At 37.8% G+C, this 15,639-nt stretch overlaps 1 protein-coding gene across 2 annotated transcripts; it reads left to right on the forward strand.

Annotated features, from left to right (window-relative positions):
* The first annotated feature begins 697 nt into the window (after positions 1 to 697).
* Positions 698 to 15,556, forward strand: tmem116 (transmembrane protein 116). Of its 2 annotated transcripts, XM_053610273.1 has the most exons (12): positions 698 to 948; positions 1,031 to 1,073; positions 1,402 to 1,448; positions 1,544 to 1,607; positions 2,695 to 2,823; positions 5,800 to 5,904; positions 5,987 to 6,036; positions 6,255 to 6,338; positions 7,392 to 7,527; positions 11,324 to 11,468; positions 11,983 to 12,062; positions 13,411 to 15,556. In XM_053610273.1, the coding sequence occupies exons 3-12, from the start codon at positions 1,429 to 1,431 to the stop codon at positions 13,591 to 13,593; spliced, it is 996 nt and encodes a 331-aa protein (XP_053466248.1). In that variant the 5' UTR covers positions 698 to 948; positions 1,031 to 1,073; positions 1,402 to 1,428; the 3' UTR covers positions 13,594 to 15,556. The 2 variants fall into 2 exon arrangements, with proteins under 2 accessions (XP_053466248.1, XP_053466247.1); XM_053610272.1 differs by lacking the exon at positions 698 to 948 and having other exon boundaries at positions 955 to 1,073.
* Positions 15,557 to 15,639: the final 83 nt, after the last annotated feature.

Below are 15,639 nucleotides of genomic sequence, written 5' to 3' on the forward strand. Positions count from 1 at the left end.
TTATTGCATAGTTATAAAAAGTGGTAATGTAATAAAGGCCATTTCCTATGTTTCGTACTTGACCCAACAGCATGCAGTTCATCTAATAGGCCTGTAGGTGGCACTTGGACCAACTATGATAGTTTCATCAAATGGTAATCAATATAAGATGCAGTAGGTAAGTCAGAGTAAATTGAGCACTACTTACGTTAATGCGACTTCCAAATAGCAAATTCGTTTGTCAATTTGAACTGGAAAGAACGATACTCGTCTACTTTTTTTTTTTTCCTTTTAGCTAATTCCTCTTTGTTACAAAAACTGAAAACAGACTGTCCTGTCGAATTTTGGCTTGCTGTCCCACATCACGATTGGTTGGTGTCTACATGACAAACTGCCATCGATTATGAATTATTTAATGTTTTAAACTATGTAGAGTTTTAATTGGATTGACACACCAGCTTTTGTTGTTGTTTTTTCCCCACTGAAAGAGCCATATAGCCTATATATAGCGAACCATAGGTTCCCGACGCCTGGTACAGGTGAATATTAAACAAGAACATTTTAATCTTCCTCATCAGCAATTGCCTCCAAATTCTACTTTAATTAAAAAATTATACAGACACAACAGGCGCAATTATATTAACACATGAATGCATTGTATTCATCAGTGCAATACTTTGTTTTTATTTATTTATTTGTGATAATTTAGCAAACACAACGCATCACAGGTTATAATATCGCTAACTTTGGTTTGGAAACGCTGGGAATGAGCTGAAACAGCCGCTTCCTCTTAACGTCTCGAATGCTTTGACTCATTACACTAAAAAGAGCCGGACTTTCCATCACTGTGATGTCGACTCCAAACAGGCGGGGTTATGATGAGTCACATGTTCGTGACCGGTGTGGGCGGAGCTTGCGATGCTGAGGGCGTAGTCGAGCGCGTGGAGTGAGAGTGCCAGTAAAACACTGGTTAGTTTTTTTCTTAACACTACTGTACACTGTTATTGTTATTTTGCAGCACGTTTGAGATGGACATGTTTCTTTCACACAGCTCGCAGATAAACACCACACTGCCGACTGAAGACTGGACAACTGTAAGTAGCCATAGTTGTATGATTTGTCTAATTATTCTGGTGAGTGGTGTTTATAATGTAAGCTTTCCGAAAGAGAAGCCCACTTTGAGATACCGGATTGCTGTTCCTGCTCTAATATGGCTTGAAAACTTTTTTTTTTTTTTTTTTATAATTTGTAATTATATAAAATTATGTAAACGGGTTTGCTGTATACACAAGAGAGGCAGATTTGTGCGCAGGTAGATATCATTCTCTTTCCGAGGTGATATATTGTACTGCTTAAAATTGCATTGTGTAAAAGAAAACACTGCTGGTATTAAATCCGTTTTCTTTTTCCTTTCTCTTTGAGGTGTACTCAGCAGTGCGGTGGATTCAAATGTCAATGGCACTTCTAAGGTACAGCAAAAGTCACATGGAGTTTAATTTCCAGAAGCACATACACTGTATTCTGTAGACTGATTTTCTTTTGTACCCTTTCTGGCTGGTTTCAGTATTTTAGGCTCTGGCTCCATCATTTTCTACACTGTTCTCCAAAGACATGTAAGAACTTCTGAGGTAAGATATAGAAAGAAAATGCAATGGCTTGTACTCATATTTCAAGCCTGCTGCAAATCAGATTTACACACACACACACACACACACACACACACACACACACACAGGGGCCAAGTGTGTGCGGAGTTTGCATGTTCTCCCCGTGCTGCGGGGGTTTCCTCCGGGTACTCCGGTTTCCTCCCCAGTCCAAAGACATGCATGGTAGGCTGATTGGCGTGTCTAAAGTGTCCGTAGTGTATGAATGGGTGTGTGAGTGTGTATGTGATTGTGCCCTGTGATGGATTGGCACCCTGTCCAGGGTGTACCCCGCCTTGTGCCCGATGCTCCCTGGGATAGGTTCCAGGTTCCCCGTGACCCTGAAAAGGAGTAAGCGGTAGAAGATGGATGGATGGATGGATGGACACACACACACACACACACAATACTATGCAAAAGCTTTAGGCACCCTATTTTTTAGTACAAACTTTGTTAGATTTTTTATTTTATGACTTCTACATTATCAAGTCAGTACAAAAAACATTTTAGATTCCCAAACATTAGTTTTCTAGCCCAAAATTAAATGTTGCAAATGCAGACATTTGCAGAAAAATGTCAGTAAAGAAAGCAGCATATTACGTAAGAGATACTTTTCAGACAAAAAAACAATGGATTCTGCTGGATTTTGCTGCAAAAATAAGAAGCGAGTACGACAGTCAAAGTCTGCAGAAGAACTGTGTCTGGTTCTGCAAGATGCTCAATAACACTTACAGCTCATTTCCTTATAAAACTACACCAATTGTACCGGAGACTACTATTTTTATTTTTGTCACACCAAATATTGACTTTTATGTAGAAACATTTAATTTTATTATTTTGAATGCATCTTTGCTATAATATATTCTGAAGGTTTCACAAAATTTGAAGCACCACTGTGTGTGCGTGTATATATACATATATGTATATCTATGTATATATATATATATATATTTTTTTTTCTTCTTCTTCTTCTTCTTCTATATTTATATATAATATTGCTATAAATGTTTCACCCATTACTAATAGTGAAAAATCTATACATGTTTAAAGCATTCTGTGCTCACTCTTACAGGTACAACCTCTGTTTCTTTTGTGTTTAACGGACCTGCTGTTAGCTGTGAGCTGGTTGAGTGGCGCTCTCCTCTTCAGCAGCTCCTGTGACTCCCATGCTACCTGTTACAACCTCCACACTGTGGAGCAGGTAAATAGAAATAACCACCATTTTATCATCACCACAAGCAGGAAGCTGCACTTTTGCTCCATACTATATGATATTGTTTCTACTGCATCAGACTAGACTGAATTTTTTACTTAATGTCTTATGACACACTGTTACTGTTAATTCGTTAAAGCAATATGTATGTAGATGTTTATATTTTGCTATTTTCTGCTGTTTATATAAAGAATATCTTGGAACTAAGTTGTATTTTGTGTCTGAGAAAGGTAGTGCCTTCAGACCTTAATTCCTGGCTAAAATAATGCCGCATGCTGCAGCCTGTTGAAGTGTACTGAAGTCTGATCATATGGCTTGAATTAAGGAACACATTAAGCACAGACACAATGAGTCATGACAGTTGGATTCTTGGATTTTTAGTTGTCAGGGTCTATGTAGCTGTTTTAGGGAGTATTTATATAAAATGGAAAGGAGCATTCCTTACCATACTCGTTATTTATACATAATAACATAATTATACATAAGAAAAAGTTTATTTGAGATGAGTTTGTCCGTTCTTTAAAACCTGGGGTACACCACAGTCTTGTTACCATTATTTACAAAACCGGTTCTCGCTCACTGGGAGCTGTCACATCAAGAAACCATAGTGATTGACATTGCTCAGCCACTTTCTCTGCAATGTGCAGCGTTGTAACATGCTAGTTCAATAAAGAGTCAGAGTGGAGACAGGACTGAGTTGAAGAACAGAATTAATTTGACACTAATCTGAATGGTTCCCCTAATAGATTTTAAAGAAATCTTAGCAAATAGCAATTCTTGTGATGTATTGGTTTCTTCTGAACAGTATTCTGTATTAATTTCATTGCTTAGATGGTCCCTTGCAATTTATCATCTTGTGCCTATATAATCAAATGTCAGGGAATTCAGAGTTGGATGCAAGTGCTTTAATTACAAATGAAACACAAACAAACGAATAATACAATAACTAGGAGTTTAAAAATAAACTATGAAAATGAGGCAAGCAACACACAGACCACAGGTAACACACTACAAACTCTAGACAAAGGAACGTACCAAAAGCCTGAACTTAAATACAGTGCTCATTAGGTGCAATCAGGAACAGGTGTGTGTGATCAGTGGGGTCATGTGATGTGCAGGGGCTGATGGGTAGTCTAGTCCGGCACTGATTTGGCATTAAAATGACACCTATAGGAAACGTTTGAATTTTTAAAAAAGGTACTTGTGAATTGATAGAGCTGTGACAGCCCTTTATTGTGTTCATATTAAGCCTGCAGAGAGGCAAAAGTCCTGAAATGTGTGGTCTGCTGTAGCTGTGGCAACGTGTGTGTGTGCTACAGTAAACAACTGACATAAACAACTGGTGAGGACTACTACCAGCCCCACCCAATGTTCAATTTCTGGGCTCACCACTGCATGAGACCTGTGCTGAAGTCCCTTAAGGCCTGTCCTTATGAGCCTGTACGTGATACTTGTACCTTGTCTTGTACTGGATATCTCTGAAAGCTGCCTTCTTGCTAGAAATTACTCCAGTCAAAACAGTTGGGGAATTACATCCTCTGGCAATAAGTGTGTCTTGCATGTGTTGATGGCCAGATGACTCTGGAATGACGATGTGGCTGAATCTTGGATTTCTACCCAGGGTGAGCCTGTAGATCTTTCTTTGTTGTTCTGGGTCCTAAGCCGTGTGGTGTTTTAGGACCGGATGAAAGCTCCAGTGGAGTGAGTGCAACGGTCATCTTTGAGCATGTGTGAACCCCACATAACTGCAATGGTTTCTTGTCATTTGTGCCCTTGGAGGCACTTGCTATAAAACCATTGTTCATAGTAACCATATGATACCACAATTACATAACTAGTGGTGGCAAAAAAAAAATCTTTCACATATTCATTTTATCACTTATGACAAGCATAAAGGTTATGGAAACTTAGCTATAGAAAAGGAAGTAGACATAAAGATAAGTAGTGCATAAAAGTATAAGTAGGCATAAATTTAGTTGGTAAATTGTAACCCACTATGCCCTCAAATGTTTAGCTACCCATGTAAATTAATTATTCACTAGGTTACTGTGTATAGGTGCACAAATATTTTTGGCAGCTGAACCAAAGATTGTTCCTGACATGTTGTCACAGGCAACTGTTACATTAACAGTGCCAGGTCAAACTTTTTCCTTGTAGCATTGAGCTGTGGATTGCCACTGTTTGATTTGAGATCAAGGGGACAGGAGGTTTAACAGGCAGATTACATACAGTAGCCGATTGACTTATTTTATGATTCATCTGTTGTAAATGTTTCACATAATGTAAGAGCCAGTCATTGTTTAATTTTTTTCTTATCAACACACTGCATGTATGGAAGGTAAAGTTGCAGAATGTTGCAAACTCTGGGGAATGCCTGTGATTTCCACCTTTTAAAGTTCCTCCTTTGCCTGGAATGTGATTCAGCCTTGTAAATGATTGTACTTTTCAGCCAGCGGAACTGTACAGTTTCAGTTGCAACAGTTAGATAAGCATCAGTGTAAAGCAAAATACAGGGTGTACCAAAAGTCTCCATACATTATGGAAATTAACACTACCTAAAATGTTTATACTTAGTTTATATTATATATATTTTTTTCAGACAGCCTTTAAAAGTGCCTTTGACAAAAAACAATGTATTGAAATCATTCTCATGGGTGAATCAGGAAACTGTCACACGGTTGCAATGGACTTTAGCAGGAAACATGGCAGGCACATCACACACGACACTGTTGCCAAACTGGGAGCCAAACTCTTCCAAAATTGGAAGAGATGACTTTGTGTGTGTTTACAAAGAAATGTCAATCAAGTAGAGGATGTTTTGTAAATAAAGTTACATTTTGCTAAAAAGTGTTAGTTTCCCACTATGTATGCAGGCTTTTGGGACACCCTGTAGTATTATAATTATATGATATATGTTTTTTTTCTTCTTCTCACTACCATTGTGACTTTCCCTTTTTTAACCAGACTCTCTTCATGGCTTCCTTTTTCTATACACTTCACTATGTGTGGGTGCTCTACACTGGTTTGAAGGAGAAGTATTATTGCAGACAGAATGGTTTCCCAGCTCAGGTAATAAATCTAGTCATAATCATAAGCTCTGATGGTCATGAATTTCAAAATTAAAACTTCTTCAATGACTCATTCATTTCAGCATTCAACCCAGGCAAACCCATGCAGCCAGCTGGCAGCAGTTATGTCCTGGTATGTAGAGCATTATTCCAGAGTCTCTATACTGTTGTTATATAAGTCCCCTAAATATTAAACAACTATTTTTAATCATCCAGGATTTTCACACAACTTGCGCCATGTATTTAATATGCTCCTATTTATACTGACTGTACACTATATTATGTTCATAGGTTGTAATGGGATGTCTGTATTAGCACTGTCATTCAATTTTATATTCTTTCTCATTCCAGTGTTTTGCCACTGGTGCTCACAGTGCCAGTGTTCATAACAGGCAATGCGTCACACTGTTATGTAAACTTTACCCAGCCCTACAGGTATGTCTAACTGTTGTATTCCTCTGGAAAACCCCAACAAAACTTTTTTTGGACAATAATAATTCCAAGTCATTCTCTACTTAGCATACAGCCTAAAAAGCAGAAGGAACTGATATAAGTTTGGCTAGTGGAACTGTGTATGAAATAAAAAAGAATATTAGATCCTCTAGCCACAAGCACTCAACCTCAAACATACAAGCTTGATTTTATTTGTGTGGATTCACTAATATCTCTAGCTATTTTTAACAATTTGGACAAATGCCAAGAGATGCTGAGTAGTAAGCAGAAGGCCTCAGCAAATATTAATTGTATTTTTATTTTTGTTCCACAGTAAGCATTGTTGCTTTTTATTGTCAAATGAAGGGTTGGAGTGGTTAAAATGTGCATGAAAGTAATGCTATGATGAGCAGACTGAAACCCTCAGATTATATAAAATGAAAGTTGTGTGTTTGGGGATGATTCTACAAGACTACAGATGTTTATGCCCAGACTAGTTTGTCTCATGTGGATGTCTTTTCTGTTACTTTATTGTGTTTGCAGTTTTGTTTTTATTAATTTACCTACTGATTTGACTACAGTACAGAACAACATAAGCAGGAACCCTTTCGTTTGACTTATATGATACCAACTAGTACCAACAGGCTTTGTTTTTAACATTAGAATTTTAAAGAAATGTATACCGTATGGCCAAATATATGTGGACATCTGACGATCACACCCATATGTGGACACTTCCCACTGTTGCTACAAAGTTGTAAGCACACATGGATAGAATGTCTTTGTATGATGTAGCATTAAGATTTCCCTTAACTGGAACTAAGATGCCTAAACTTGTTCCATCATGGCATTGCCCCTGTGCAAGTGTTGCCCATGAAGACATGGTTGGAATGGTACAACTTGAGTGACCAGAGCCCTGAACTCAACCCCATTGAACTCTGTCTTAATGCCCATGGTTTTAGAATCGGAACATATGGGTGTGATGGTCAGGTGTCCACATACCTTTGGCCATATAGTATTTTTCCATAATATAGAATTTTTCATGTATACTCACAGATGCCTTTTGTTACACACCGGTGCACTCTACCTAACCTCACAGGAGAGTGAGATACTCATGGCTTGTAAAATCATCAGTGACTACACCATCACTACCTTCCTAATAACCTTCTTCTTTACTCTTACTGGGATTGTGGTAAGCTACTTTCTAATCTGTGCTCAAGTTTCAGACATTTAAGAGGTTTTATTGAAGCTTAATTTACAGTCAGGTCCATAAATTTGGACATTGATATATTTATTGTTATTTGAGCTATCTACCACAGTACACTCCCCTCCATTTATATTGGCACCCTTGGAAATATGAGGAAAGAAGCCTGTGGAAAAATTGTCTTTATTGTTTAACCTTTTGATCTTTTGTTAAAAAAATTCACAAAAATACTCTGATCACATGGATATTAAAGACTTGCAAACACAAAACAGGATTATAAGATGCAAAACGTTGTTTAGTCAGTACTTTGTGCTGCCTCCCTATGCCAAGATAACAGCTCTGAGACTTCTCCTATAATGCCTGATGAGGTTGGAGAATACATGGTAAGGCATCTGAGATCATTCCTCCATACACAATCTCTCCAGCTCCTTCACATTTTGAGGTCCATGCTGGTGTCCATGCTCCTCTTCAGTTCACCCCACAGGTTTTCTATGGTTTTCAGGTCAGGGGACTGGGATGGCCATGGCAGGAACTTGATTTTGTGTTCAGTAAACCATTTTTGTGTTGATTTTGATGTATGTTTTGGATAATTGTCCTGATGGAAGATCCAACCACGGCCCATTTGAAGCTTTCTGGCAGAGGCAGTCAGGTTTTCATATAATATCTGTTGATATTTGATCGAGTCCATGATGCCACGTATCCTAACAAAATGTCCAGGTCCTCTGGCAGAAAGCAGCCCCAAAATAAGCCACCACCATATTTAACTGTGGGCATGAGGTACTTTTCCATATGACTACCTCTCTGTGTCCTCACCTCTGGTGTTTATTGTCAAAAAGTTCTATTTTGCCAAAAGCTCTATTTCCAGTAGTGTCTGGCAAACTGAAGATGCTTGCGATTGTTTTTGGATGAGAGCAGAGGCGTTTTTCTTGAAACCCTTCCAAACAACTTGTGGTGATGTAGGTGATTTTAGATTGTAGTTTTGGAAACTTTCTGACCCCAAGACGAAACTAACTTCTGCAATTCTCCAGCCGTGATCCTTGGAGATTTTTTCAAACCATCCACCTCACAGTGTGTTGAGACAATATAGATACATGTCCAGTTCCAGGTTGATTCATAACATTTCCAGTTGACTGAAACTTCTTAATTATTAATTAGGGGCAGTGGTAGCTCATTGGTTAAGGTGTTGGACTACTGATCAGAAAGTCATGAGTTCATATCCCAGCACTGCCAAAACTGTGACTGCTGAGGCCTTGAGCAAGGCCCTTAACCCTCAACAGCTCAGTTGTGTTAAAAAAAAAGAAATTATATAAATGTAAGTCACTTTGGATAGGGGTGTCTGCCAAATGCAAATTATTGCCCTGATGGTGGAAATGTAAATTTACAGTGCTTGTGCTATTTTCTTATAGCCACTTCTCATTTTGTGAAGCTCAGCAACCTTTTGCTGCACATCACAGCTATATTCCTTGGTCTTACCCATTTTGATGAATGACTAATGGAATTTGGTCTGTGTGTTCCTCATATTTATACCCCAGTGAAACAGGAAGTCATGGTTGAACAATTTCCTATTCCTAGTCACCCAGGTGTACTAAAAATGTAAAATATCAATGGGAATATACTTCAAATATATTTTTCTCATATGAATTCATAGACGTGCTAATAATTATTGCACACATTTAACAAAGATTTATTTATTTTTTGATAAACCTGTGTTGTGTTTGCAATTGTTTGATATCTGTGAGAGAGTATTTTTCTGAATTTTTTTAACAAAAGATCAAATTTTCACAGCCTTCTTTGCTCATATTTAAAAAGGGTACCAATATTAGTGGAAGGCACTGTACATTGCACTTTATATCAAATAATACTTAGCCTTTGAGGGTATTTACATCCAAATCAGGTGAATGGTGTCAGAATTACAGCACTTTTTATACATGGTCTCCCCTTTTTGATTTAATAGCGTGATGTTTAACTGGGGCAATCCATAAATCCTAATCAAAGTCAGTAGTATAGGTCACATCACAGGCAGGCAGGGTAATTCCAGGAATATCCACAATAGCAGTTGAGAACACAGAAACAGGCCAAACCTATGCTACATGCTCAGGAGCGTGCTATGTTCAGAGAGAGGGAATACTCTTATTGCTTTTCATTTTTCAGATGATGACACCTAGACAACATCAGGCAACACATACATGCATGTACTCATTAGCTAGGATACATTTGTGTGTTGCCTGGCAAATAAAAATGTTTCTCTTGTTTTTCATAACCTGCAGCTTGCTGTTAGACTAGTGACTGTCGCTTGATCTTGTACACTTGCAGTACATGTGCCTCTGAAGTGCTTTTTAGCTACTTGTGACTCATGTAGACTAGTATGTCCCTAGTCCTGATTGGACTGTTAACAAACTGGTTAACATTAAACAGGTTTTGTGATATGGCAGGTTTTGACAAAAGCAGAGTAGGAGAGGGTGAGGATTGCACTGCTTATACAGTTATTCAGGCCAAATCAGAGCAGCCAGAGGTGAGGGAATCATGCTAGAGCAACATTATTTTCAACCGTGCCATGTGTGCATGCTTCTGGGGTGGTCTTGTTCCTTGTTAACTTTGCTACATTATTCAATAAGAATCTAGGATTATTCTTGTTATCTTCTATTAGGGTGTAGAGATACATTGATCTAGCAGCACTAAGAGCTTTTCTGTAGTTTAGTAGCTCTCCTTCTATGTTGTTTGGAATACTACCAATTTAGTTTGACACCATTTATATTCTAATTTCCAAGTGGACTGTTTTAAGGTGCATGTGTGTTCGTTATACCAGTGTGCTAGTTTTTCTCTGATTATTTTCCTTTTAAGTGGAGCTACATTATTTAGAGCAATGGTCACCGACTCTATTCTTGGAGATTTACTTTTCTGAAGACTTTAGCTCAAACCATAATCGTGCCCACCTGACCATCTGATCATTTACTTAAGAAGTTCTTGATCAACTAAAACAGGCGTGTTAGATTTTGGTTGGAGATGAAACCTGCAGGAAGGTAGATCTCCAGGAACAGGGTTGGTGACCACTGATCTAGAGTGTAGCAGAAGGCTGACTTTAAGCATTCAGTTGCCTGATCGAGTTCTGTGGGGTCAGACGGTGATCTAATCAAGGTTGATAACTCTGGGAGATTATTGATAAAATAATGTACAGTAGCTGGTGTGAACGTACATTTGACGCTTTAGCGTGACAAAGTGCATATTTATGATTAAGACACATTTTAAACGAGATTAGGTAATGATCTGTGATAGCTTCAGACTGTGGCAGTGTGACTATATTTTCTATATTTAATATGAAGGTTACCATAATGAGTGGGTCCTGTTTCATTCTGATTAACCCCTACTAAATCCAGAATAGAATCAAATCATTTGTTATTTGTTTGATTTGTGTCATTTGATCTGTGTCATGGCTAATGGCACAAAAGCATAATGCTTTGCAGACTGCATACGGCATACCACATACTTGCTTAACACGTATTGCAGACTGGCCATAGGTTAGGGCTAAACGATATGGGCTCTGTGTCAGTATCAACATTTTGTAGGAGACAGAAACTGTTAAATAAGTTTTTTAATGACAGAAATGTATGTAAATTTGATCATATGGATTCTCTTAATATGTTCTCTAAAAATTTCACTAATTGAATTTTCACAATCATTTGTCTATAAAGTGCCAAACTGCCTACTGAATGTTTAAATACATCTGTGATTTAAAAATGATCTGTGATTTCACCTCATCATATTTAATCAAACCTTCTTGCTCTAGGTGCTAATGGTAAAAGCTCGCTCCTTGTACAAACGCTGTGTTACTTCTCATGGCTTCTTTGCTGACCGTCAATGGGCCACACTTCGTGTGCTGGAACAGCGCATGATTCTTTACCCATCTGCATTCTTTTTCTGCTGGGGACCAGGTAAACACAAGTTTAAAGTTCGGTAGCTACTCCTAGCCTTGGAATAGTCTCCCTTTTCATAATAGATCTTCCCCCTCTATTACCATGTTCAAATCTTCTCTGAAGACCCACTTTTATTCGTTATCTTTTAATTCGGTCTGAGGGTGTAGAATATTCATTTGTCCATGCATTAAATGTGTGTTTTAAATCTGTTTTATTGTACTTGTACAGCACTTTGGTTTCAACTTCTGTTGTTTTTTAAATGTGCTTTATAAATAAATAAACTAAACTAAACTTAAATACAAGCTCGTGTATTATTAATTCTATATTTATTTATTACAGTAGGTAAATACTGCTATGCAGTTACCTAACCGTAAATGTACCTAATCATAAACACTGTTAACCAAATGTCTCTGGGCTTCATTTGGTGGATTTTTATTTGATTTTTTTTTTTTGCATTCCAAGCATACAAAGAGGAACTAAAAAAGTACCAGAGTTTTTGAGCAACATGTTGATGACTTCCTCTTTTGGACAGCAATTTTCCTGGCCACCATGATGTTAATCAAACCAGAGGAAGTGGAAGGAAGGGTGGGAGTTATCTTGTACATTCTACAGGTAAGCCAAAATAAATCTTATGTACATCCAATAAAAATGTGATCTCTTGTTTATTTTTTATAGCGGCTGTATAATTCCTTTTTAAATTGTTACTACCTTGTTACTCTCAGGTTAAAATGACTTCATACATGTACTATTAATATGAAATATGATCAATTCAGATGATTCATTACCATATGTACCACTTTTCACTACTGCCAATGTCACAAAGCAGTTTAACAAAAAGTGAGGTCAAAGGCCGAAGAAGACAGCAGCAAGAAAAAACTCCCTAAGGACCTTTTTAGTTAAAAAAAAAAAAGAAATTCAGTAATGGAAGCGCTTATTTTAGCGGTATCGAGCTATCCTGTACTTTATAACACAGCTTTTAAAGATTATAAGAACAACTTATGTGTGAAGCAGCGAATGTTTTGACGGATGATGTCATATCCTGTTCCAGCCCATATTTGCAGCGGCGTCCGACAAAAATACGCATGCTTAAAAGCTAGTGTGATCGCGGCCTAAAACGCTCCAGGCACAGACTCATCGAAACTGGACAGTTGAAGACCGGAAAAAGACCAAGTGATTTTTTCCCCTCGAACCTTCACCTGTCCAGTCTATGCCCGTCTTAGCCTCAGATTCTTGTTCTTGGCTGACAGGAGTGGAACCCAATATGGCCTTCTGCTGTTGTAGCCCATGTACCTCAAGGTTGATATGTTGTGTATTCTGAGATGTTTTTCTCCTCACCATGGTTGTAAAGAGTGATTGATTATTTGAGTTAATATATCCTTCCTGGCAGCTTGAACCAATCTAGCCATTTTCCTCTGAACTCTCTTATCAACAAAGCATTTCCACCCACAGAACTGTCACTCACTCAGTGCTTTTTGTTTTTCACACCATTCTGTGTAAAGTCTAGGTACTGTTGTGTATGAAAATCTTAGGAGACCAGCATTATCTCAATACTCAAAACAAATCTGGTACTGTATGAGGAACCATGCACACTTTTTCTTTCTGATGTTTTAATGTGAACATGAACTGAAGCTCTTGGCCTGTATCTGCATGATTTTTTGCATTGCACTGATGCCACATGATTGGCTGATTAGATAACTGCATGAATATGCAGTTGTACAGATGTTCCTATTAAAGTGGATGGTGAGTGTATGTATCTGGGCTGCTTTGTAATGCATTTATATAAATTAGTGGAATTTAGACAAGCACAAATGTAATGAGGGCATGAGTGTTATTTAGCTCAGTTATATTACTCTGAGGCACTGTGTGTAAGGTAACCACTTACATCACTCTCTCTCTTCCTTTCACAGTGTCTCTTGGCCTCTCTCAATTTTTTGTCATTCTTCTCCTCTCTCTTTCTTAGGCCTTCACCTCTGGCTCTCAGGGTCTCTTGAACTGTCTGGTGTATGGCTGGACCCAGCAGCACTTCCGTACCCTAAGCAGTAGCACTGTGAGAGATGCTGATACCCAAACGCCACTGTTACGCTCCCAGAAGCAATCTTACAACACCCTCTGGTCATCCAGCACAGACATGCAACATGTCTGAGGGATGCGAAAAGAAAAATACTTCTTATAGCCCAACCTATAGTCTAAACTGCCTTATGACTTGTCCTGAGGGACTTATAGTTACTTGTGTGACACTTGCAAAAGGAAAAAGGCTGGACATCCATGCGTGAAGTGCATCTCTGAAGAGTTGGGGTTTTTTACTTGTATGGTCACACATGGGGCAGTGTACCTGTTGCCATGGCAACAATGGCAGGTGGCCAGTCAAGACGGTTAAACATGAGGACAAAAACTTTATCTGAGAGTTTTGAAAAGTGTCTCAAAGAAGGAAGAGGTCTAGTATTGGTTTTGTTATGAGTCCTGCTGCTGCACCTGCCGCCAGAAAGATAAGCAAGGAAATTCCTCTACAGAGTCTCTAGCTATGTTTATAAACAGCATCAAACTTTACATAAGGTTACAGACTGAAAAGGAAGATAGGACTTATTTTTGATAACCGGCAGGAAAGGCCGAAAGTAACCTTTTTGAAGATAGAAATCAAAGGGAACTATACTTTTACAGGAGTCTCATATTAGACTTAGAAATACCCAAAGGGCCCAACAACAAATGCCACAAAATCCACCAAACCCAAATGAAATTCTTCTACAGTAAGTGTTTACTCAAACACATCAGAGTGGACTTCCCCTGCTGGCATATTCTGAGAAGTTCATGACAAGTACTGCAAAACCAGCATATTTACTCTTTTTTTATTCCTTGGGGAAGCAGGTAAAACACAGGCATGTCAGAAATCAGGTGTGTCCTTTCATACATAACGTACACATCCGTGACAAAATCTGGGAATATTTCATTTTAATTGTATAGCATTTTTAATAATAGACACAAAACAGCTTTACATAAATCTGGATGCAGATTTAGCATATTGAAGCAAATCATTTTTAATAAACACACAGCAGACCGTGCTTCAATACAGAAATCTGTGTGAATAACACAATGTGCCTTTTAACTGTTTATATTTACATTTAATGTTATGGAACATCTCACTTATGTTATAAACAGTTACTTTCTCACCAGCCTTTCCTGTATTCTCTCTCTTGAAGTTAATGAGACAAAAAAACAGGAAAATTTACAAAGCACTACGATCATTACAAAGTGCTGACACCCAAGACTCCTTACATAAACGTTACATAAACATAGCCTGAAAAAAACTTCACCACATTAGTGATTATACATTGAGCATCCACCCTGTGTATGAGCTGTTACTAAAACAGCGTTTTCAAATTAGTACATATCCGAGAATTCAACCACACTGTTGTATATAAGCAAAAAATATTAAATGTATCACTCAGGTGGTCAGGTGGATATCACTGGCATAAAAACAGACTCATTTACCATAATTTCATGCTAACAGGGATTTTTTGGATTACTCAATTTCTCATTAGTATAATCAATAATTAAGTATAACATGCATATTTGCTGCAAATATACATTTAATTTATATCAATGCGTGCATGTCCTTAATCGTAGAGCAGGTGATTTTCTGTAATAAATAAATTAGTGCTTAGGTACAACAAAAGTCGGGGTCAAGAATAAGTGTCTGCAGTGTGTGACGAAGGGCAAAACCATAAGGGATTATGAAAAGAGGAAACAGGTTTTGTCCTAGACCTACATACACAGTTTATACTTTGGAATTTGTAATGGGAACTTTGGGGTTGAATGTAGGACTATGATAACTTGAGAGTGAGGGAGAAAATAGTTTTCTCAATATGTTTGCATGTTTGCACTGTCACGTTTTATTCACATGGTAGAGCTTGTTCTGTCAACATGCATACATTGTTGATCATTATTGATTATTGCGAACTGTACGCTTTGTACAAACAGATGGCTTGAAGCAGTGGTAGTTTAGTTCACGTTTGTATAAAACAATACAACCCAACCCTGAGTTACTGTAATATGTGTTTTATACTCTGTTTTATATGTTATACTCTGTTTTATAAAACAAGTATTATAAGTAGTCATCTTAATTATTTCATTTGCCTCTGTTTCATTCATTCAGCTTAGTTATGTATTTTTGTATTATTCTGCACTTTTTGTC

Source organism: Ictalurus furcatus, chromosome 22 (assembly GCF_023375685.1).
Source record: "Ictalurus furcatus strain D&B chromosome 22, Billie_1.0, whole genome shotgun sequence".
Classification (NCBI taxonomy): Eukaryota; Metazoa; Chordata; class Actinopteri; order Siluriformes; family Ictaluridae; genus Ictalurus; species Ictalurus furcatus.